The sequence below is a fragment of the Chaetodon auriga genome, chromosome 14 (genome assembly GCF_051107435.1).
Source record: "Chaetodon auriga isolate fChaAug3 chromosome 14, fChaAug3.hap1, whole genome shotgun sequence".
Lineage (NCBI taxonomy): Eukaryota > Metazoa > Chordata > Actinopteri > Chaetodontiformes > Chaetodontidae > Chaetodon > Chaetodon auriga.
Window position 1 is genome coordinate 24,419,245 of NC_135087.1, and position 26,942 is coordinate 24,446,186.

A 26,942-nucleotide genomic window follows, 5' to 3' on the forward strand; every position below is an offset into this window, starting at 1 on the left:
CAAATTGAATGATTGTTACACACCTTGTCACAATTAATACTAATCCATCAGTGCCATCCACCGCTCTGTATCATTTGAAGATGGAAGTATGATATATGAACATTGTGCATACACTAGTAGGCCTAACGGCTCATTAAAGGAACGCATCTATAACACTGCAGACTTGGGTGTTTATGATTACGCGGGTCTATAAGTCTGATGTGTGATGACATTAAATGTATGAGATCAATCTGACTTCAATTCACCACCTCACCATCTGCACCGCCAGTTTCCCCGTCTCCAAAATGTTCGTACGCAAGCATCAAAGTTGGCGTACCGGTGCGCACATTCTCACGCTAAGTTTATTTTTATAAATCACAACCTTTGCGGAGGAAGTTGCGTACGCAACTTTCAAGCCCCGTTTTGTGCGTAAGCAAGTTTTATAAATGAGGCCCCTGGACCTTTGCGATTCATTTCAAACACACAGTCATTGGAGGAGACATTAGCAGTGTTTTTTCAAGCTGGAATATAACTTTTGACCACAAAACAGCAAAGGTAAGAAACACTTTATGATTTTGCAAAGTTCTTTTCTGCTACTCTTTGGCGGCAAGCTGCTGAGTTTCCGTCGCACAGTGAGGCGGCAGATATGTGGTTATGTGGTTTGTGGAACGTGGTGAAATCAACAAACGCACTTAAGTGGACATACACTATTTTCGTCTTTTTGTTACATGCCCATATAATATCTAGGCGTATGAATTATGTTTCGTTTGGGTGGCAATGCTTGGTGGAGGCTTTTAGCTTAGCTGTCATTCTGGTATGTTACACATTAGGATTGGTGCTTCCTAGCGTGAGCACTGGCCATCTGAACTGCATGCATCTCACGCTGCCCCCTTTACAGGGGGCACTCATACAGAACAGGTTATTAAAAAACAAAGAAATGAACAACTACGCTCATCATCAAGATGCTTTCTGGCTGATGTTATAAATAGCCTAGACCTAGGCCTACTATCTGCCAGTGACTTCAGACGTTCTGTCTGGATTCCTTGTTCACGTTTCCAAAATCACGCTGCTTTCAACGGGATGTGCAGTGACCTGTCAATCAACTGGGGTGGCACCTGAGGTGGCCAATCAGGTTCCAGAGGTGGCCAGCGCTATCCTGGCCACCCCTCTAGCTCCGCCCCTGCTTTACGCGAAACCTGTCTGTGGCGCAAAAAAGGTTGGGGACTGCTGTTTTAAAAGACATTTTAAATATTAAAATTTCAGATTTGAACTTAGTACCTGGCTTGAAAGTTCCCTAATTTCCCAGCAGGGATTTCCTGTCCTGTCTTGTCTTAAAGTTATTGAATCCAAACTGACATAAAACAAATATTCCTTTACTGATGACCTTTAAACCACTATCATGTTAAAGCCTTTTGACCAGTCTAAGATACAATGCACTTATTATTGAGCCTGTCAGCTAGAAAAAGTCTCATATATGTTCTTACTTCACACAGTTTCAACTGAGACGAGAGGTAACAAGGTACATAAATCAGAAGGAATCCACAAGAAAATGTATGCTGGGTATGTGGCCTGCGGGCCGCCAGATGAGTATCACCGTGCCTCAGTCTGTTTTAGTGGTGTGAAACTAAAGTTGTCACATAAATCTTTCTCATTTTGGAATCGTACTCAGCAGTTATTCATATCTAACCTGGTCACTTTCTGCTTTGATCAGTGACTCCTCTGTATGCGCCTTCAGTTACACACAGATGGCCTATATTCCATATCACCAAAATTTGTGATTTGCATCACTATCCAAAATGACAAATACACCCAGATATTAAGCAGATAGCTACCTTGGACAAGACAAATCAAAATCCTGGTTGACAAATGTATTTTGTCTCATGGTGTATATCAACAAATCACTCAAGCCTAGACTGTGTCTGTGTTATGTGGGGAGCAACATGTACACTGTTCCTGTATTTGCTGATGCTAGGTACTCAACTACCAAAGCCATTTCCTTAACACACACACACACACACACACGCGCACGCGCACACACACACACACACACACACACACACACACACAGGGGAGTGTGGAGTTGAGGGAGAAGACCAATGTACTGTATCTGAGAATAGCATTACAATTGCCTTCCCTCCAACATGCCTTAAAAGGCTGCCATAACAACTAGTCTGAGAGCAAAATCTGCGCTCTGTACTGACAGCAGCATTAACAGCTGCATCACGGCTTGGTTGTGAAATTAAATGAGACCAGAATGCCAGACATATCCACTTCTGCTTTATTTGTCCCTTTTTTATTCCCTGCAAAGTGCACATGCAGGGACAAAAAAGTGCCCTAACCTTCAGAGAGTAAATTAGGCAATAAACTCTATCAAACAATTCAAAAATTAACAGTAATTAACAATTAAAATATAAATCCAAAAAAATACCCTGAAGCCCCCCCCCCATTCCTTCAGGGGGATTGAAGATGACAGACATTCGACTACAAAGGGTTACCTATCAGTTACACTGTTTTCATTGAGAGGCTAATTCTTTCTTTATAGCTCCACACCAGATGAAGGCGTTAAAACTGTCTGAATGGACAATCCGCAGGCCTCGAGAGGCCTCAAGAATCAGATAGTACTGACAAGTTGTAAATCAGACATTCCTGTAGCAAACTGTTTTGTGTGTCTGTGTGCCTTCTTTTCTATCACATCAGGATAATGCAAACGATATATTTCATTCAACTTTGGATGTTCCCACAGCACTAAACCCACAGTTTGTATGGTATCAATGCTTTTCCCGTGTTTCTGGCTTGTAAAATGACAAAACTATAATCTTAACTCTCATAATCATTTTTGTCCGGGTTTCTACTACGGAAGCATACTGCCATCTTGGGACTAGTAGCGGTTAGGTTTTAGATACTTGACATGAGACAATTATAATCAGTAGTGCTTAATTTGGCAAATATAATCTGCTTTTCCTTGTTTCTTTGTTCTATTAGTTATATACGAAGAATGTTGTCATTAATTAACAAAATGTATGTATATCGGTATCAACATACGTGTTGTGAACAATGTTGATGTGTGATTGAAAACTGATCATTCAGATTATGTGATTGACCATAGTGAGAAGCAGATGAGTCCATCGCACGCAATCATCAGTTAATGTTTTCTCTCTATAGGATGAAATCACAGCGCTCCCTTGTAAATCATTCTAAGGTCTCAGAGGTCTGTTTGTCACAGACACGGCCCGGAGCGCTGGAGGCTATACGCCCTGCAGCGTGCGGCAAGCGCTCACTTCTTTGTCACTTCTTCACTTCAACTTCTTCTTTGACTACTCCTTTGTTTGACTTCTTTGTTACTTCTTCTTTGTTCTAGACACACTCTTTACTTGTTCTTTACTCACGCCACTTCAGCATTTTAGTTTACTTTAGTTTTTGTAACTTCAATTTTTGCTCATCGGTTGTCTTTTGCCCGCCTATTGGTGTGTTAGTTTAATCTTTTGTCTACTTTCACTCGCCACATTAAACCACATAAGTTAAAGTTAAAGCCAAACTCTTCTTTTATTTAACCATTAAGGCAATCACGTAAGAATATTTTTGTAGATAATTTCGACCGGCCAACTTTATTATTAAAGGGACAGGCCATCATTGGAACATCATGGGCACAGAAGTAGGCATTTTCCATGCTGCTTTGAATCAAGAGTTGGTGTCGTAGGCTATGACAATCTCAGTTTTCATTAGACTCATTTAGTCATTCATTCAAGAAATCAACACTACATTCACGTCCTCATTTTTCCTCAAAACTACTTCTCAATATTACCAAACTCATTCCTTTTATTATTTTGCTATAGCCTCTTCATCCAGTTGTTTGTGTTACATCATATAATCTATATTATTTGTCGTATTATTCATTATTCATGTCCATTCTCATTATTGTGTCAAATAAATAATACTTCTCATTTACGCAAGTCCTTGTCAGACAGTGTCCTTCTGAGCTGGAAATAGACGATCACTGTATCGAGAGCTTACGCTTCAGACAATGAGACTGATCTACCATTAATTCATTAATTGTTATTACATCAGCATAAAAGAAAAAAATAAATAAAGTCCTTCTGAGCTGAGGAAGGTTGGTGCCCTTTTTATATTAACGAGTGCAAACATTACACCCAAAGGTTTAATGACCTAATTCCCCTACAACATCAATAAACTGATTGAATAAATACAAAATATAAAGAATTAATGTTATATTACAGCATATGTTTTGTCTTAGCTACAGTGGTATGGAAAAGCATCCTCTTCAAAATTTTAAGCAAAATGAAACAAATTTTAGAGGAAAGAAAGGAAAGGAGCACTATTCAAAAGTTTGGGCACTGCAGAGATTTAAGTTCTCATAACTTTTACCAAGGTCTCTGACCTTAATTAGCTTGACACTGCTATAGCATGATCACAATCATCGTTAGGAAAGGCCAGGTGATGCAAATTTCAAAGGTTCATAAATACTGCGATTCCTCAAACCTTGTCCCAACAATCAATGGCATGCGTTCCTCTGAGCTGCTGCCAGGCACTCTGATAATTAAAATAATTGATCTCCACAAAGCAGGAGAAGGCTGTAAGACATAGCAAAGTGAGAGAGACCTGCTCATAGGATTGCTAGAAAGTAAACCAAACCTCTGATTGACTGCAAAAGACCTTCATGAAGATTTAACAGACTCTGGAGTGGTGGTACACTGTTCTGTGTGCAGCATTTCACTGGTAATGGAAAGAATGGATTCAATTAAATACCAGCAAACTCTGAAATCAAACATCAAAGCATCTGTAACAAAAAAAAAATCTGAAAATGAAAGAGGATGGCTTCTATAACAGGGTAATCATCCCACACACCTGAAAAATTCACAGTGCACTACCTTACAAGGACCACGCTGAAGGTTTTGCCATGGCCCTTACAGTCCCCTGACCTAAGCTTCATCAAAAATCTATGGAGACCTCACCTGAGCGGTGCTTGCAAGACAGCCCAAGAATGTCACAGAACTATAAGCCTTTTGAAAGGAAGAATAGATGAAAATTCCGAAAACAAGAACTGAGAGAGCTAGCAACAAAAAACATTTACAAGCTGTGATACTTGTCAAAGTGGGTGTACTGACCATGCAGTGTATCTTAACTTTTGATGTAACTGCTAAAGATGGCAATAAAAATGTTATTTTGCATAAAATATTAATCTTTAACTTTATGCTGTTTGGAAATTGGGTCATCTTTTGCTTGCTAAGCTATTCACAGTAACAGAAATGTTGACCAGGCATACCCAAACCTTTGCATGCCACTGTATGCATGAATCACCCGCGACTGCTTGGACATAAAAATATTTCTATCTTTCTTTGCAGACCTCCAAGATCATCTGGAGTGATTCAAGCAACTAAAAATTTTTGCAATATTTAGTGATTTTCTAAATTCATGTCGACAGATCCGTTTTTTTGCAAATTAAGCCAAACATCATTCATGAATCCATGTTAATGTTTTATCTCATTGTTTTAATTTATTTATTTACTCATTTTGTGGTCACCTGAATAACAAAAAGTAACCTGTTAACATTATGTCAGAGATCCTGTCCATTCTGACATACCTCCTTTCCGAGGTCCTCTCTGATGACTTGCCGGATCTCCTCCATGCTGCTCTGAGGAGCCCGGCTGTGAAGCACCTTCAGTGTGGATGTGTACTCCTCAGGAAGCAGATAGTCCAGAGCTCCGAGGTGCTGACCAACCTTAATGAAAGTACCCCGGTTGGCACAACACAGGTCACGAAGACGCTCCGCCGACCGCAGATGCACCTACAGGTGATGGAACAGAGAAAAAAACAAAGAAACAGTTAGAAACACGGTACAAAGTCTCAAGAACTGCGTGGAAAAGCTGTGAGTGTCATTACAATCAAAACGGTTTATTCTCTTAGAAGCAGGAGTGCACTGAGAAAATGTAGAGATATCTGATGTGCAATGTTGACGGTCAGACTGAACGATGGAGTCAAACAGTGTGTCTGCAAGGGTTCATCATCTTTGGATGACAGTAACTTTGACTTTAGGTTATATCTAGTCAACAACCAGGTGTCACTGGTTTATCTTAGATGAAAACATTTTTCTCCTATCCTTACATGGTGCCGATCTTCCCCAAACATTAACAAATTATTTTATGTGCCTAAACTAACCACATCATTCATTTTTTGGGGTGGCAGATCAGTAAGCACTTTTATCTTTAATTTTGAAAGGCATGAACAAATTACCTTTTTTTGTCATAGGTAACGGGATTCCTTCTCCATAGCTCAAAAATATCCACAGAAAATTTTATTGCCTTCAGCCAATTGGTTAATAGCTCAACTGTTCCAGTACTAACCAAGGACTAGTTGTCATGTTACCAGGTCACAGACCAAAATACTGGTCAATGGCAAAAAAAACCAAAACAAAACTATAGTGACTTCATTGACTTTAACTATGAAATTAATGCAAACAATATAATATGTATGAAAACTAAACTAAATGAAAATAAGTGATTAGAACAGAGGTTCATAATCAAGTGAGTGACTATTTTAAATAAGGGCCCTGAATGTGGTCTGGGGTGTGTCTTTGCACAAATGTATGTGTGTGTGTGTGTGTGTGTGTGTGGTGGTCCCATCCCGTCTGTTCCTTTTGAACCAGCTGGAAGTGATAATGCTTATAGAGAGCTCCTCTCCTGAGACCAGTGCAAATAAAAAGCCGTGAAATTAGCTCTCCTTAACCTCTGTAATCCCCACTACACACACCATGAATACAGACCAGCACACAGACACACACGAGGGCGCGCGCACACCCGCTCACATACATACATACGTACGTACGTACATACGCACGCACGCACGCACGCACGCACGCACACATGCGCGCGCACACACACATGCGCGCACACACTCACTCACTCACTCACTCACTCACTCACACACACACACACACACACACACACACACACACACACACACACACACACACAGAGTCATGTTCCCACAGGACCATTTGACATGAGTGTCATCTGGGCAATTATGACAAAGCAATGACAGAAACAAGTCAACAGAGATTACCAGATGAGCCTTTCTGCTGAAATTGCACTATGATACCTTTTTATATATATAAATATATATATATATAAAAAAAAACATCACTACACCATCAGAACCACCTACACATGTCTGACTGCATGGAACAGTAAAGGTAAAGGCTTTAACACACAATAGGTAGTATCATTGATGTGGTTTATCACAAAAAAATTCACAGAAAGTTATTTAAACAAACTAGATTGCTTGATTTAGTCTTGAATTCCCACTTTCAATATAAAATCAAATGTATATATATCTCTTAAAACAAAACAAATTTTTCATTAGGGCCACATTGGGAAAATTACTTTGAGATGAATAATTGTGATTAAGTTCTAATTTCAAATTAAATCTCACAATGGTAGGAATTTATAAACTTAACAAACTAAAGGAAAATGTCTCAGGACTTTAACTAATAATAAAACAGTAATAATACAGACTGTTCATTCCTTCCATTTCTATCTAACTGGATAAAATCCATTATTTTACAATAGAGATTAATTATTTTTTTAAAGTCTTAAGATTAAGACCTTACAAAAACATTTAGCACTGATGGTCATATTATCCAAAATTGTGTTTTCCCTGTGTATTCCCTTATTCATACATTTCTAGAAAAAATTAAAAAAAGAAAAAAGAAGGAAAGAAATGAAATGAAAAAATGAAATGGACAAAAACTGTCTAAAAAGGCTATATAATGCCAAAGATTTCTCATATAGACCTTTCATTTGAAAATATGCTTAAATTAAAGATCATAGCTTCATTGGTGGCCAGTGTTATATCATGTTGCTGTTTAACACTGGCTTGTTGTGCAAATTAATAGTTCAAATCAAAATGTAATCCAAACCAACAAAATCAGTTAGTTGTTTTTATTGTCTTCTTTAAATTTTGCACAACAGCAGAAAGTAGTTTATTGCTCTGACCATCAAGTGTTTTTTTACGTGATTTCTTGTACATTTGCCATATTGACTTAGTGACAATGAGGTCCAATAGTTAATAGAATTAATGACAATGAGACAATGAGACCAAATTACATTCAAATTACACACACACACACACACACACACACACACACACTGCAAATGCACAAAAACAAAATACAGGCCTTCAGTTTGACCTTCAGATCCTTCAGTTTGAAATTTTGAGGCTGAATGTTTGTTTGGAACTGCAGAGAAATGTTGAGGCTCTTAAGACTTTTTTACTCCACTGTCATGCACATGAAAGAGGTGCTTGAGTACTGGTTTGTCATGTACAGGTTTTCAAAATAAATCATATTTTATCAATATTATTGTGCCCTTAATGCTTCACATTTCCACCGCCTTCAAACAGCCAGATCACCTGAAGTCATGTTTAAGCTATTTCTGTCAGAATGCGTTTGGAAGCTGACTTGGAGGGCAGATCAGAATGAAAATCTGGCATTAGTTTGCCCACGGCTCCGAGCCTAATCATCAGATTCATCATCACTCATCTCTCTCAGTAATCAGTTTGCTTTGTCCAGTGGAGGCGGGCTCACAGCTAGAGGATGACATCACCATGGCAATGCTACTCACTGACAGTCTGGTACGCTGCTCAGGGATAGGCTTGTGCTGGCCTCCGCCCACCATCTCCACACATGCACTATCCAATCAAATGGACCGTTAGCGAATTAGACACACGGGTTAATTTGTGGGACAACACAGAGACACAGGAGCTCAGTGCAGAATGCCTTTGGGTATCTCTACACTCATCCTCTTCACACAGTTGTCAATGACAGTAAATAAAAGGCTGGAGGTGTGTGTGCGTGTGTGCGCGCGTGTGCGCGCGTGTGCGCGCGTGCGCGCATGGACACTTTGGTGGGGTAGATGGTGTGTAATGGATGAGAGAGGGTGAAAGAACTAGGCAGTGACAGCAAGAAAATGGGCAAAAAGAAAAAGTAAAGATGGAAAGGAGGGAATGAAGGAACCTTGAAATGCTTTTACTGAGGTAATAGACAGAATCAACTTTTCATCAGCAACAGTTTCTTTAACTTTCATGCTAAAATAGCAGTTAGTGGAATTGTGTGAAGAACAATGTAAGAAAACACATAAATATAAACAGGCAACAGCAGGCTTAATCAATTACGAAGGTGTCCATAAGGGTAGGAATCTTTCGGAATCTCTTGATTCAATTTGATTTCAATCAATGGCGGCACAATTTGATTCAGAGTCAATTATTGATTCAAAATCTATCTGTAATTAAATGATAAGAAAAGGGGCACTATTTTCAGGCTCTTAAGATGAATTCATACTATTGGGGAAAAGCAGCTTTTGAGTGCGACCATTGGCTGAAGACTAATGGCTGTGCTGAAATTAAAGATGGAGGGCAAATGAAAAAAGTCTTTCTCTGAGTGCATCCATACAATAACAAATCATCATCATGGAGACAAAACGAAACAGAGAAAGAATGCTGGGCGAAATGTCAAAAAAAGCTATTTGAGTTTCAATAGTGATCCAGCATCTGTAAACATTCACACTGTAGCCTGCAGGTCTTTGAAAAAAGACTTTTACCTTGTGATTTTGATCAGTATTTCGAAATGAATACTAAATATTTGCAAATTGCTGTTTACCAGAAAGTTAACTGCACAAGCTCTTCCAAGAATCCTTCACTGTGTGAAGCAGCATGATCAGCCTTGATTTTCTGAGCTGCACAATGAAACAAAACTGTCAGTGACCCTAACTTCATGAAGATCACTGAATGTCTGACTGAATAAGTAAAAAAGAGACATGAACTGCAATCATTTGCAAACATACAACAGTCTCTATGAGAATAATGAAATGACAGTGTACTTTCACGGGAAAGGCAAATGGGCAAATTCATGCCTCCCAATCATCGAAGGAGAAATCTGGGCTGGGACCATGGTTGGTTGGTGCTGCAAACCAAATGTAAACAGTCTGCCCTTGATGCAAAGCATTACTTGAACAAGTTGTTGTACCACGTCAGCCTACATTTTGTTTTTGGTTTGGTCTGGTTCCCCATGAGATCACACGAGCCGGTACTTTGCTCCCTCTGGCACAATAATCTTAATCACATCCTGTAGCATGTGATGTGCCATTATTTTGAAATTTATAGTTCATGCCGGTTTGAGATTAGAAAGAACATCAGTGAAATTTCTCCTTATCTGCATTAGGCAAAACAATTTCAAAATTGGTTTTTGAAATTCCTGTAGTGATAATTTTGTTAATGAAAACTATGATGACATATGTTCATTAATGACCTTTTTCCCCGACCAAGATGAGATGAAGACAAGGCGGCACAAATGTCCTTAACACTAATTGTGGTGATATAGGCTTGCAATATTTTTGACAAAAAAAGAAAAGACTAAATTGTAATCTCAAAAAATACTTTACAAAAATCTATCTTTGTTTTCATTGACAAAATAAAGAGATTCTTTTCTTTTTTTAATGCAGCAGTTCCTTTTCCTGTGTTGCGTGCATACCAGGACTACGCAGACACAGAACAGTCAGGACTTGCTGTGTGTGTGCATGTGTCTATTGACTGGTCGGTCAGTGTTACAAGTATCGGTTATATATTCAGGGAGTTGGTGAGGTGAAACTGTAGCAGTACAAACTGAATGGGAAATGCTGATGTTTCAGCTAAATTGCAAGTTTATTTAAAGCAGCAGTAGGAGCTTCAGTCTAAAACTTGCAAGCTGACTTGTTAAAAACCACATAGCTTGCAATCAAAAAAAAAAACAGCCTATATGCAGCAAACACCTGAGCAGCTTAGTAACTAATGTATTTGGTAACATAAAAATGCTGTTTATTTGTCTTTCACATAATTATCAGTTCATTCAGTTTTGAAAAAGTGCTACTGTTCTGCTAAGGACTCTTTCAAATAGTGCTTGGCTTCTTGTTCTTTTTGTTTCCTTTGAACTGTCTCTCTTTATGTATGAATTAAAGTGTTGGCCATGTGGCCAGTTCTCTGCAGTGCAAATCTGTGGATCGCCTTCTGACGCCATTAAGCACACATAGCAAACTGTTTTCTAGGAATCACTCATATGCTCCCTTTGTGCTCTCTGATGTGTGCAAGACTTTTTTTTTTTTTTTTTTGCAATATTATTAATCAATTCTACAACACACCTGTAATTAATCTACATCATCTGCACAGTATCACAGGGGTGGGCAACAATTACTTGAAAATATCCAATTCTCAATAACTCATTATATGTTAGAAAACTAAAGCCAACTGTGACTCAAATGAGTGTAAAAGCATATTTTCTGTTGTTGTTACACCTTTATTCATAAACTTAGAAATTTGATGGAAGATTAAAAGCTTGTTTGTAAATCTGGAACAGTTTTATAAAAGGCACAATGAAGACAATAAAGGAGAAACAGAAATTGAGATAAAGGTCATTCATCATTTAATACAATTTAGAAGGCATATAGTAGTGATTTAGCATCTCATTTTCATTAGATTAGGGCAGGCATCTCCAAACCATTCCACAAAGGGCCGAGTGGCTGAAGGTTTTCTTTCCAACCAAGCAGCAGCACACCAGACTTGACTCATTTCATCAGCTGATCTCAGTCTTCAGAGAGCTGATTGGTCAGACTTCGTGCTCTTGATTGGTTGGAGGAAAAACCTGCAGCCACACGGCCCTTTGCGGAATAGTTTGGAGATGCCTGAATTGGGGGACTCACAAGAGAGGAATGGCAGAAATGGGAAAGATGTTCATGTTTACGACTTGGAACGACAGAAATTATGTGAATGAAGAGTTGGTGAAAAAATACTGGACACTCACAACATGTCCATTCAAATGGTATTGTAGTACTTGGAATGACTTTCATGTGGCATGAGGGACTTCCATATTATTAAACAAATAAGTCAACATTTTGCGAAATATTGGGCCCTAGAAATACCAGTTAGATTAGCAGATGGATACCACTCTCATGCTTTGCCACTCGCAGGTTATGCCTGGACGTCCAGGTGGCACATATGGAAGCAGATAAAATCAGAAATGCTGAAGGTAAAGTGATCATAAGGTCAGAAAAACATTAAGAAGTGTGCCATGGGGTGTGATAAGATTGCTAAACCGCCTAGCTCTTATGGACTAACCATACTAACCAAAGTTAGCTTGCTGGATAGTATACATGGCAACCATGTCATCACATGGTTCATTCTGATGTTGACTGACCCCTTTTCCATACACTAAGAGAAGGACTTGACTGAATTTTGAGACAAGATTAACCAGGCCGTGGACAATATCAGAGATGACTTGACTGCAACAACACAAGGTGAGGAAGTGGAGCGGCGTGTTTCCAAAGAGGAATGCAACCTTGAACTTAAAGAGGGACTCTTACAAACAAAACAGGCACAGGAAAATAAGCAACCAATAACAACAGACCTGGAATCATGATCTCAACAAGTAACTTCAGCATCCACGGGATCCCTGAGGTTGAATAGCTGACAATACATTGGCATTTGTGGGCAAGCTTCCAAAATCAGAGCTACATTGAACAATACTGCTATGAAAATGCAACACTGTCACAGATCTCTGAGCCTGTGGCCACCCTGGGATGTTTCTGGATAGCTGTCCAAAGATCGACATTAAGAAATGGAAGAGAAGCTGCAGACAATCTGCAAAAGACTCTAGTCACCCCCAAAGTAACAAAAAACTTGCCTTTGACAGGTGGTGCCTATTGCCAATAGGCATGTCAAACTGAACTGAAACAATAAAAATGATTGTACTGCCATTGATACTTTTCCTATTGATGTCACATGCTGTTGCAATTCCCTCTAAAGAATTTAGTGAATGGTGATCTCCAGATTTGTGTGGAATACTAAGATGTACCAGATAAAATTTGAGACCCTACAACTACCTAAAGATATGGGTGGGCTTTCACTGCCATACAGTACCATTACGCTGCCACCCAGCTAAGACCTCTGGTATGTCAGTGCAATCCAGATCATTCAACTAAGTGGAAAGGTTTAAAATTAATAAAATTCAATTTACCCGTGCCATCTACTATATATTTTTTAATTACAAATACCAGGATTATTATCTAGATAAACCAATGAGTTGACCAAGGGAGCTCTGAGGGTATGCTCTTAGTGTGATTTCACAATATTTCACCTTGAAATGCATGTAAGAATAGTGCAGTGGTTGGTTTGCGATGAAGAACTGAAGCCCTCTCTCGCCTTAAAAAGGAAAGAGTCTTCAGATAACTCCAAGTCAGAGATTGCGTTTGTAAAGAAATGGAGGATAGTGAACTTAATTTGGTCAATATATTCATTGATGCATATGAGATTACACATGACAAACATTAAATACAAATATTCAATAGAATACAAAACTTCATAAACACCACTGTCTATGTCAAACAGACATGGGAGAAGGAACCAGGCCTGTAGATATCTGAAGATGATTGGAATGATACATGTTAAACCCAGGCTAAGACTACCAACTCAAGTTCCTGCAGAGAGGTCTGTTGGAAGCATAATGCAATATGCTGCAAAACTGAAATTTATTCAAAGACGTTAAGAGAACAGGATGAGTGCTGGAGGCAATGTGGTACAAAAAAATGGCTGACCACTTTCATACATTTTGAGCTTGCCTTTTATTTATTTTTTTTCCAATTGGCAAGAGGTTACTTGAACAAATAATGAAATTATTTGGAAAAGAAATTGATTGCTCTATTGTCACATCATACCTGGGCAAAATTCCAGATAAACTAATATTTCAGGATGAATATCTGCTTAAAATACTCTGCTCGGAAGAAAGTCATCACATAGAAATGGCTGCTGCTAAATTGCAGTTGTCAGCAGGCTTAATTGTATGGAGAAACTGACCTCCACCTTAAGACCATGACATGATCAATTTCAAGACTGGAAAAAATGAACTGCACATACAGCATGTGCCTATAATATGTACTACATTACATATGTAATTGAACGACCCTTTTACCGAACAAGTATGATTTAGCCTATGTCGACCCCCTCCCTCCCCCAGGTTTATGTGTAGTGAGCATTCTGGTACAAAATGGCTGCCATGCATTACTCAGGTGGGTGCTACACATTGGTGGTTGTTGTGGTGAGCTTCCTCAATTATTGAAGCACTAGTATCATGATAAATGATATACAAATATAATCCATTATTATTGTTATTTCTTTGGCCCGGACACAATAGTAAAATTAAAATTACAAAAGAAAAGCAGGTTTCTCTGGTAATATTCATTCTTTCTGTTCATAACAGCCATTAAATTTTTTCCTTAAAAATACACATATCAAACAAAAAAAGATTTTGAGCTGACGTGTGGTGTATTTTTGATTCTATCATTTCTTAAGTTAATTGATATTTCAAATATACAACAATAGATAATTAATTATGTCTTATTGTGTTGCGGGACTCAAAGGTGTGAGTGTGTTGTGTGCAGCTGTACAGCAGAGTCTTAAACTGGGAGCCCAGCTGCAGTAATTGATTTCTGCTACCACACCAGGGCTAAATGACTGGGATTAGTGGACTATGAACAAGGCCTATTTTTTATTGGGATGCTCATGATTAGCTCGTTACTCAGCTCACTGAGGCTCATCTTGCCGCCTGTCACAGGAGGAACTGTGTGAGGATGTGTGTGTTTGTGTGCAGATTTAAGTCCATGTAGTAAATAGGCCTCGCCTACACGTATAATAGCAGCAAAGCCTGAGGAGTTCGCAAAGACAAGAAATCCTCCAGCATTTAATACAATGATACAGAATGTATAGTATCTAAATAGACTGACGCTCACCTCTGGCCCTTCTGCTGGTCCATGTATTAAAAATGTCATTTATTTTAACACAGCCCAACAGCAACACAACAAGGTGGGAAAAATACAAGCTATTTGTTATCTCTTACAGCCAAGTGTATATGTAAGCCCTGCCTGTGCCTCTGTGACGGTGCTGTTTTCTCACACTGTGATATGAGAGGAATAGCAAAAATATGGGACTCAATGTCAAATGAGGAAAAAAAAAAGAAGATGGAATGAGAGAACAAGAAGTGGTGGTGATTTTTCACTGAAGGCCACAGTTAATTTCATACGCATTTTATTGTCATGCTTCAGTAATTGTGCCTCAGTGCCACATGAATGGCAGAAACACTCTGCCGCAAGCCCGTGGATACTCAATATCAATAAGGATCAGCTCAGATCTTCTTGATATTTGGACAAAATCATGTAGAACCCTGATTCCAAAAAGTTGGGACACTGTGTAAAAAGTAAATAAAAACAGAATGCAATCATTTGGAAATGATTTGAACTTCCAGAGTTTACAAACATATGGAATGCAGTTTTATGAAATCGTTTATACAATCACGTTTCACAAAGTGGTTAACCTCGCTCCATCTTTGCTTGTGAATGATTTAGCCTTTTGAGGACACGCCTTTTATACCCAATCATGATTCTATCACCTGTTACCAATGAACCTGTTTACTTGTGGAATGTTCCAAAGGCAGAAAAGGTGATTTCTTTAATGTGATCAATAGAGTGGGTAGGATCAGGACTTGCCCAGTCTTTTGTTGCTCCTGTCCAACTTGTTTGAAAAGTATTGCATCAAATTCAGAATAAGCATGTATTTATAAATATCAATGAAGCTGATGAGGTAAAACATCAAATTTATTGTCTTTGTTTTGATTTCAATTGAGCATGTATCAAAAAAGGAGCAGCAAATAATCACATTCTGTTTTCTTTATCTATTTAGATGCATAGATCCAACTTTCTCTCACCATAAAATGTAGATATCTCATCCTCAGTACTAATCCAATACCACTGCTGTCTTTGTCACAAATACACGTTACCTCATTGTATGAAACTCTTTTTCTTATGTAAGTTATGGGGTGTTAACTGCAACAATGAACTTCTTTACTACAGGTATTTACATTCAACTTTTTCTGCATCAATCATTCTGTTGAAGACAGTTCACGACATTGTGTTGTTATAATGCATCGACAGTGAAGTGATACTTTTATCATGTCCTGACCTAAGAGCAAACCAAACATTACTAAAATTTATTTAACTTGAAACATTTCAAAAAATCTAGTGTTTCTTTCTGATGTTTCAAAGACTTCCTGTCAAAAAAATGCAATACCTTTGAAAAAAACTAGTAATGTTAGTCAACTGAGTACAATAGTGTCAGCACTTCCGGTTTTACAGTAAAGGCCTATACAGCCATCCCAGAACATGGAGGAAGTGATCAGCAGTGGTGTTATGCAGCAACGTGAGCTCAGTGCAATGAATGGAGCAGACAAGAAAGAAAACAAATAAATAAAAAATGGTGACTTAATAAGGTTAGCATTGTGTCCAATTTATGTATCCACATCCCCATTTGACTCAACAGTGACTCAAAACTTAACAGACATGTTGACTTTCTTGAATAAATAACACTGTGTTACAGTTGCATCAAGATAATAGTGTGTGTATTAATATCAAAGGAATTCTTTTAATGTCTGAATTACAAATAATTTACAGCTAACATTCCTGCCATTTGTTTTCCAAAGCGTGTTGGGTTTAAATGACTGAATTTAGATGTGTACACAAACTGTAGGAAGAACAGTGCTGTTACCTTCCATTTCCTTTTTGAAGGCAGATAAGAGGTTAACGGGGGCGTGTACATGATGAGCTTCAGATGCTCATCTGTAGTGGCAACCAAAGGGAAACTTCAAAATATTAGGAGAGTTCAAAGGCCAAATTGCAATTTCATTTTTCATGGTGAATATGTGGAGGCCAGAAATTGGTCACAAGCTAATCAGAGGGACAGGATGTCCTTATCTCTACATATCCCAACATCATGTGACAATCACAGTGGATAGATTTTGGCATGACATACTAGTATTCTAGTTAAAAGTCAAAGGTGGGAGAAAACTGGCATGGCCTTGCAAAATTCCAATGGGATTTGAAACAAACTTTCTTTCCTGATTACCCCAGGCTGTCAGCTCCTGAGTAGAAGTGTAGAAGTGTCACTATGACAAACCCAAAAGCCCTATGTTGAAGCTTCAGCCCATTTGGAAAGCTATGTGTCATTGTCCTGGTAACAAGATTAACTGTGGATTAGGAGTCATTAACATTCTTTCTTTTATTCATCTGGACAGAAAACCATAGGCAAGAGACCAATAATCAAAGGATTATTTATTCACCTGGGACAAAAACTGGTGTCTTACCTTGAAGACTAAATAAACAAAGAATAAAATACAACAAAATCCCTCTCATTCTCTTTCCTCCTCTCTATCTGTAACCTACAGACAACCACCCCTTTGCCTTTTCCTCTCACTCTGATGAGAATAGATAAGAAAGGAAAGGTCTGACTCAATATAAATGAGTTGTTTAATCAGTCTGTAAAAAAGGTTAACATGATTCAACACATTTATCTTTATGATTTATATCACATTGATGCCTATCCCATGTAATTTTTTTTTTCCAATTTTGAATACAATCCCTGTTATCATTACTTTAATCCATTAATTGATGATTGTGTGTAAGATGTTGTTAGTACATTGGATAATCAACCTGAATGTGTTTAACCTGCTATCCCTTTCCTTAAAGCTGCAGTAGGTAAGATCGAGAAGAGAGCAGACTTTGCCTGAAAATTTGAACCAGCACAAGTTCCACATCACTCCCCCTCCCTCTCCACTGCACTCATGCCCTGCCTCCAAGCCCCTCCTCCCTGTGGTGTCTGCCATGACAACCAGTAACGTTAGCCTTAGCATTGGAAACAAGCTAACTCTGCCCAGCAGCTACATCACAGTCACTAACATACTGTACGTGCTGCAGAGTGTTACTGTAACAATCACCATATTAGCTTTGTGGTTATTTGCTGTCTTAGCTGTATATGCTGTTGTTGTCAGCGGCGGTATGGGCAGTTTCTCCTTTGCGGGTGGCTGTTGCTCCGCCATAGCTTTCCCTAGCCTCCTGACGCCGCTCACAGAGCTGTTTGACTGAGCGGCAGCCGGCAGCATGAGTGGAGGGAGGGGGCAGTTCACAGTGTGTGTGAGTAGTGATTGACAGATGTCAGACACTCCCTCAGACACTCTTCTGGCTCTGATTGGTTGTTTTGTGTTGGGCACGGCGTATTCTTGCAAATCGCAGTAGGAGCAGTAGGTGGGACCAATGGAGCCAGGTTTTTTTCACAGATTACATGTTTCATGTACTGCTGTCTGGGCATAGGGACAGTTTTAGCAAATATGACAAAAAATTACTTCTATGCAAGTTACCTACTGCAGCTTTAATTAGTAGTGAATTTATGTTTCTGTTAGCAATAAGTGGTTAAAGATCCCCTCCAGACATGCTTTAAGATGTATATAGAATACTCTACTTTGAATAATAATTTGCAAATTATATAGTTTTTCCACAAAAAGTTTTTATCTTGTTGAAATCATTAAAATGATCTACTCCTTCTCCCTTTTTTAAAATTTCACAATCTATAAATTTATAAACATTTTTCATTTCCAAAGTTTAATTGTTGGACACAAGATGTCTCCTACGTGACTGAAAAGTCAGTTCTCTGTGTATGTGTACTGGAGGCTTCAAGTTTCCATATCACACTTGGTGTGTGTCCACAATGTATAGAGTAAACATTGGACCAGGATTGGTTTACTCTAAATAACTATCTGAACAACAATGACGGCAATGTGGTAACAGTGGAATCACTGTAGAACAAATTGTCAAACACAAGTACAATAATAATAAAACTCAAGAGATTTATATTCAGCATATGCTGGGAGGTTTCCAAATGTACCCACCTTTGGATGCTACAATGTAAACTCATGCAAACTATTCATTTTAGGTTGACTAAAATTTAAAGGAATACCTGCCTACTTGTTAGCAAATCAAAGTAGTTAGCAAAGGACGTACTGTGCAAAAACAGTCATGCTTTCACAATATGACACGAATATTATGGGGAAGAGCTCAGGTGAAAATATCTATAGAGCAACTGTTGTTGCGGATAAGTTTGAGCCACACTATGCTGAGGAGGAAATGGTGCTGAGGAAAGCTGAGTGAGGCAAGGAATAAACTAGAAGAGGGGACACAGTCACTACATCATTGGATCAACCAGAACACCAGCCTCTGGAACCAACAGATGGCAGCTGCTGGCGTAACTATGCAAGAGTGCTTTTGCTACAATGAATGGGGGGATTTTGGAATGGCTGTGTTTTGCAAATGGACTTATTTTTGCATGTCGTACTTTAAACATGTACACTTTTTTTTTATTTATTTCCAGGTCTGCAGAGCAGGAACAGAAACGTATTAGTTTTCATGTACTACCTGTTTGCACAACTATAACTGGCAGTCAGGTATGTCAGCAGCTGCATCGCCAATATACATCAGCTGTCTGTTCAGTCTACCATTAACTACATATTTGGGTGATGTATATTCATATTTGTGTGTTGCGTATTTGTATCTTGGTATTTCAGGTGCTTCAGTTTTTTGTCTCTCGAAGACCTCAGCTTCTCTCCCTGTTTCACTTGCTGCTTTTAAATAGGATGTTCTCACTCCGACTTCACCTCATTCTGTGTCCCTCCTACTAATGTGTCCTCATCCATCTGTGTTCGTGCCTGGAGATCTTGCACCTGTGTTTGCACCCTGTTTCAGAAAAATAGAGCCCTGTATGTTTCCTTCCTTTCAGACAGACACTGATCTGACTTTTTCTACAAAATGGAAATCTGATGACAGAGACTTGATATCTGCTGGAGCTTATAGTTCATCACACTGGACACTTCACAGATGAAGCCTCGTACAAACAGTTCATATCCTGGCTCCACTTACTGTTTTAATGATTTGGTTTGCTCATGTAAGACATGACAATTGTCTTGGAAACTGCTGAAGCTGTGATGTTTCACATCATCAATCCAAACAGTCAGGATTTTTCCTGCTTTTTATTTTGTCCTCCTACAGTAGGTAGGTTGGCATACTTTTTATTATGAAGAGCCTCAACAAATGTAAATCTGGTGATTTCACTAACCTTTGAAATTGAAAAATCCACCCAGGGGCCTGTTTTGTCACACACTTGGAATAATTATCTGCAAACATTTTAATTATCTACCCAGACACCAGGCTAACTCCACGCCTACAGTATGTTCACTTTATAATGTGGGAAGTTACACTGGCTGCTGTATGCTGTGTGTTTTTTAAACACAGTTTGGCTCTGTAGACATTTATGGGGCCAGTTTCCCACACAGAAAATCAGATGAATCCTTGATTAAAATAAAAGTTAAAGAAGATAGCGAGTGAAAAATGTCCTTAGTCATTAGGCCTAATTCCTTTTCTGGAGATCAGTCTTCTGTGTGTTATTTTGGCCATCTAAATGTAGTCTCTAAAACTAATAGAGTGGAAACATATTCCATGCCTGGTGCAATTGTTCTGGAATTCCTGAGAAAGGTAGAGATTGCAGACTGATGCCAGAGCTTCTGGAAGCGTGTTAAAGATTTTGTCCAGCAGTACAGTGATTGCCTGGTTCAGCAGTTAACATACGTGTTGTGGAGGGGGCACAGTGTTGCCTTTTTGCTGACACAGCTAAACAGATTAATAGGCTGAAGTGTTTATTTAGTTTCTGTCAATAATTTTTCCCAAAGTATCTGTTTGGCTGTACTTGTGGAAAATGTTCTACGGTCAGAGTACTACTTCACTTCAACTATCCATTTTTGTCTTACGCATTCATGAAAACTTATGAGCAATATGACAGCATAGTTATTCCACTGGGAGCTGGGTGGTGCAGATAAAGCAAGTCATGGATTCAAAATGTTATTCATCTGCATCAGTGACTGGAGCTCAATATGTTTCACATTTTTCAACAGCACTTCAAGCGATTGTCAGAACTGATGACAAAATGATACACAGGGCAATAGCTACAGCGTATCATACTGTATTACTGAAAAACTCTGCATTAAATCTGTACTGAGTAGGAAAATGTCAAAACTATTTCAATCCCTGTGTAAGATTTTAATAATATTCCTTTGGAGACTTGCAACACATCTGGTAGCTTCACAACACAGTAAACCTAATGTGCTTTATACTCTTATTTATAATTTCCAGCTTCTTCTACACTATTGCAAAAGTATTTGCACAATGACATATATTTCTGTTATCAGTATTGCCTTCATACATTGTGAATTTTTTGGCTTTGTCTTTTTAAGTAATTTTTAATTGTCTTAATTGATATTTGTAGTAACATAAATTCTGTTCGAGATACTTGTGACTGTTAATTTTCTCATATCAGTAGATATGGTTGTGACTGTCACACTTTGTGTCTTATCTGAGGCTCTTCTGCAAAAGTCAAGAGATTTGCAACAATAGAACACAGTAGCCACAATATTCATAAAACGTCCACACCAGGATCCACACACCCAATCCAGCACGGTGTGTCAGCACAGGAGAAAAGACACCATTTCAATGTGGCGTTACTGTCAGCTTAACACAACACTAGAGGCCTGCTACTACTACAGAGGCCAAATATAGAAGAAAGGTGCCTAGATGTGGTTTTGGAGAAAGTGCACAACACAATAATGTAACTAAAAGTGCTCATATAACACACACAAGAGATAGTTTCTATCATCACTCAGAAAGCATTATTATTGATAAATGTATTAAAAGTTTTGGCTGTATCTGAACCACAGTGCATGCAGAAATTCACAGTGCCGCCCATTTCAATATTCCTCCCATTAACCATTATCTGGTCTATTTCCCCTTCAGCAACAATACTTTCACCTTTTTCAGATGTTGGCTGTTGAGTTTTGCGCCAGACTTTGTGTTTGGGGAGAGGAAAAAAAACGTACACATAAAAAAAAAAATCCTTCCAGCTGCACTATGCTGGATATTTAGCCTCCAATTTCATTTCAGTCAGCATGCCTCATCCAACCACAGTCTTAAGAACAACTGAACAGCATAAAATGTTAATGTTGTAATACTATATATAGTCAAAATTAAAAGCTGCTCAATGTTTTTTAGTGAAAAATAAAAGCTGCTGTATGTTTATAAAACACAAAGTCTGGCGCAAAACTCTATTATATATATATATATATATATATATATATATATATATATATATATATATGACACATCATATCTGAGTGGCCACTCCATGAAAAGTATGTAAAGTTCAAGTTCAAATCTAATGCTTTAAGGCGCTGTGCCAGCTGCTGTTTGTCTCCTGCACTTTGGGTGGCACAAAGAGTGCGGCAGTGATGGAGAATTTGTGCTGCTACCTTTGTTCAGCTTGTCAGCAATGATCTAACTACAGCAGGAAGCTGGGAAGCCAATGTAGAACGTTCCCTCCTCTTACTTACAAGGTTGCCACTGTGCTCTGTCCAGCTGGTGCGTTATCCTAAATATCTTTGTCCATGTATAAATACCCTGTGTTCATCAGTGTGTACACATGCAGTGATACAAGCTCTACTTAAAGTTGCCAGGTAAGTAAACATGTGAATGGAATCCCCAGTCATTGTGATTTCCCCTAGAATGGAACCACATAGACAAGCAAACTTGACCATGTTGACACCTGTTTAAGTACCTGGCAGCCTGAAGCAGAGAATCTATCCCTGCATTTGCACACATGACTGAAGGCTGGATGGCCAAACACGTTTTGTTTGTTGCCAGGCAGATAGCTTAAGTAATTAAACAATGCATTGCTGAGTGCAACCCTCTCCTCAATATACATAAATATTCCCTCCTCTCCATATCCCTCAAGTATTTACCCACATCAGAGTTGTTCGGCTGATAAGCTGCTGCCACGAGCTCACCAAGGTCAGCAGTTATCTAGCCCAACTCCAGTATTTACACAGTTTGTCCCTCAGAAGAGCCAGAGCTTGAGGACTGATGGTAGGCACTTATCTAAGAAGAGTACCCTCCCTTTTCCCTCTGGGAGAAAGTCAGTGCTGGTACACTGAGAGATGTGGTCAATGCTGACATCTGCTGGTGGAAAGGTGAGGTGGATTCTGTCTAATACTAAAATCTGTAGAACAGTGGACTTGCATGTTAATTTCAGCACATATTACTGGTTACTACAGGTGCAAATCAAGTACTTTTCCTACTGTACTTGAGTATAGTTTTTTTTTTATTTATATTTTGACAAACTTTATACCTAACTGCTGCATTTACTTATATTAACAGCAACCAATTCATCATCTGGTACACAGTGAACATTTAGTGTACTCACTTATCCTTCTTCATTCCATGTTGAATGTATACAATTTTTTGAAGTGTGTCTATTGTGTTCAAACACCTGAAACTCAGTTGAAACATGGTCAGAGTAGACATGGCTGGAGTTTGTAGTACTTTGAGGGGTAATATAGTAGTATAAACTGAAACATTTTGGCATTGAAATTTCCTCAAACAACTTGACCTGTTATATAGTGTTGAGTTGTGAAGTTACAATATTCCAAATGTTTCCAACAATGTTCAAACCCAGAGAAATGCGTAATTTTATTCAAAGTAACAGTGCATTTAATTTGGTACCCCGTCAATGGTGTCACATATGACCTTTACTCCCTCTAGTTGCTGTAACTTCTGGGAACACGGGAAACACGAGATGATACATCAGAGAGAGAGGAAGAAAGCTGGCGAACATGACTGAGCATAACGTGAATAAAACTTACTTAAAACACATTACCTCCTTCCTGAATATGATTTCTGCATGAGTCATGTCAGCTTCATCATCAATGGCGCTTGTTTAACAATGAAGACAATAACTTCCATGTTCCCATGATACTTCATGTCATCAAACTACATCTCTTGTTTTCATTGTTTTGATTGAGAGACCCCTGGGGGCAGAGTGTTCATACTGTGCCCTTTAAGTGCAGAAACTGCAGTGATGAACAGTGATGTACCTTGTTTGAATGTGGCCAGGTACCAGTACCTGCTCTCTCTCATGTTTTCTGTCTGCCTTTCTACTTCATACTGCACTATCAAATGAGGGGCTAAAGTGCACAACAGGCACGACTTAATCTTGTATCAGGAACAGTTCCATTCAGTTTTTTTGTAATATTCCCACTGGGGACAATTAAGTGCAAGTTTAACAACATGAAGTCTGATGACATAGCCCAACAACTAGAGAAAATCTAAATCTACCAGACTACCAGAGGACCGAAACTGCCAAACTCAAAAATATAGAGAGCAATAAATGATTGAATAAACAAAAGAAAATAGTGACAAAGCCACAGCAACTACTCTGCATTATGTTTTCATGCTTGATCCTGAATTGGTGCCAAGTTCATTTCACCCTGCTAGTATTGCATATAATACAACATTGATTAGTCAATTGGTATTTGTCATATAACATTCACTCAATAAAATTCATTCCACTTTGATTTAGCAAAAAAAGAGATAGATTTCCATATATTCTTAATTAAGAAACAGCTTCAGACCTAAATGATATTTCTGAGTATGTTTACATATGCTACATACAGATTAAACTTCAAGAGCTCAAGAATGTGCAGTTGTCAGTTGTCACATTACAAATAAATGGGAAGCCTTGACAATGCACTGAGTGGTAAGGTAAATATTTCAACTTTTGAATTTACACGATTAGTTTTCTCCCAGCTTTCCTCTCTTAAAATAATAATAATAATCATAGTAATAATAATATCAATAATAAGCACAGCAATGATAACAATTATTATTATTATTATTATTATTATTATTAACTTTACTTGTAAAGAACCTTTCATACAGGAATTACAGATCAAGAAATCATATGCATCAAGTGAGTGCTTTACACAGCAAAACACAAAATGGGCATAAAAACAGATTTAAAAAATTAACTAAACATTTCTGAACTGTTTCAGGAGGTCATAGCTAGTGAAAGGCTAAAGTGAAGAAATAAGATTTTACCTTTCTTTTGAAAATATTCAGTGAGCTGGCTTCACTGATATCTATAGGTAGTGTGTTCCAGAGCTTTGGGGCATAATGGACAAGGGTCTTGCCTTATTTAAACCAAAAGCATTGCCTTTTGCTGCAATAATATTTTGTTTTAATTTTTTCTGGAATTTTTAAAATATATTCTTCATAGCTCTCCATTATAATGAGCTGTTCCTCATGACTGAAGTAGGTGGCACATGATCAGGTCCATTTTGTGGAGATGACATACTAAACACCCTTTTTATGGGAAAGTGCATAGAGCCTGATGACGAAAATGTGGGTTAAGAAAGGAAGTTGATAACCACTGTTGTGATACCCATTATATGTGATTGGGGTTTCAGGTTTTGTTGAGCCAGGTCATGCAAAGAAAGCATGGCTAAGTTGAACTTGCTTCAGAATATACCCCCAGGTGCACCTCCTGCCTGTGTACAAACTTCTCATAGATGGGCAGCAAGCTGTCACTTGCCCAATGAAAAGATAGTCCAACTAGGCTGATGAGGCTTTCACAGGCTGTTTTGAAATGAAGAGTGTGGGAAGGACTTTTTGATGCTCACTGGAGGACACTGACAGTTTCACGCGCTGTATAATAGGGCTGTCAAAATTGGCCAGAAATTATGTTCAATTATTCCTTTTTTAAAAGAACGAACTATTTACATATTTATTTTTGTGCATTATGTCCACAAGAGGGCAAACCAATACAGCAAGAGACACAGATCCCTCTCTCGCCTGGAAAAGGGTGGGAGCACTGTGAGAAATACTTTTTTTGATTTGGCAAGTTTTTCAATGCCATACAACCCATCCTTCTAAGGGCCAAGTTGGAACACACATGGGCAGACCACCACCTCACAGCATGGATCATGGATTATCTCACCAACTGACCACAGAATGAGGATACAGGACTGTGAGTCTGACGTGGTTGTCTGCAACATGGGGCCCTAGAGGGAAAAGTCCTGACTGCCTTCCTCCTCACATTGCCGACATCACACACAGATCAACTGCCTCCTCCAGTTCTCAGATGACTGCAGTCCTCTGCCTCAGCACAGATGGGGACAGCAGGGAGTACAGACAAGTGACCCCAGGCATTGGTGCCAGTGGAACCACCTCCAGATCAATGCAGAGAAAACCAAACAGCTGGTGGTGGACTTTCAGAGGTGCAAACACTCTCCTTCTACACCACTAAACATCCAAGGAATGGACACTGGGTTGGTAGAATGTAGACTTTCTTAAAAAATTCCTCAACCCGATGAATTAAAATACCTGCCAACTAATTCTATAGTTGACAACTAACTGATTAACCAATTAACTACTGCAGCTCTACTAGAATTGTAGAAGTACAAGGGTGTTCAAGTAAAAGCAAGCTGTTGAAGAATAAGAAACCAACAAAACTGACTTTTTGAGGTTCTTTATACTTTACAGTCACTGAGCATTTTTTAGCCTCAGTTACACTGCCACCTAGTGCAGATACCAATACACTACAAAGCAGTCATAACAAAAAAAAAAAAAATCTGTATTAACTGCATATGGCTAATAGTAGGGGTGGGCGATATGACCCAAAATTTATATCACAGAACTTTTTTTATGTTAACAGTATTATATCATAGTATTTCAACTTAGACTTAGACTTAGGCTGTACTTTATTGATCCCAATTTGGGAAATTCTTTTGTTGCAGCCGCAGGTTAAACATACACATAAACATAAAATATATACAATAAAGAAGAATTAGGATAAGAATAAAACTAAGAGAAAAGAATGTTCCTAAAAACATAACTAAGTATATACACACAGAATAAGTAAATAAACAGAATAAGTATATAAGCATAAAATAAAAGAACGGAGGAACACACTAAATGAACAAAAACGAACGTACATTTACATACAGCAACAACAGACACCAGTGCTGGGCAAGCTACTTGAAAAGTGCGGTGAGCTAAGCTACTAGTTTCTCTACATTAAATTAAGTTTCACTACACTAAAGCTACCACCAGAGAAATGTAGCAAGCTAAGATACAGCAACATGGCAAAAAATAGTTTAGTACATCAAAGCTATTTCT

General features: G+C 38.5%; 2 protein-coding genes across 2 annotated transcripts in view; both read right to left on the reverse strand.

Annotated features, from left to right (window-relative positions):
- The window catches only part of adck1 (aarF domain containing kinase 1), a 115,064-nt gene that overhangs the window by 63,526 nt on the left and 24,596 nt on the right, over nucleotides 1–26,942 (reverse strand). Inside the window, exon 4 of the mRNA XM_076749220.1 lies at nucleotides 5,579–5,782. Within this exon, the coding sequence (XP_076605335.1) occupies nucleotides 5,579–5,782 (204 nt within the window). The remainder of the gene's footprint in view (nucleotides 1–5,578; nucleotides 5,783–26,942) is intronic.
- The window catches only part of slirp (SRA stem-loop interacting RNA binding protein), a 111,449-nt gene that overhangs the window by 45,267 nt on the left and 39,240 nt on the right, over nucleotides 1–26,942 (reverse strand). The window lies entirely within an intron of this gene.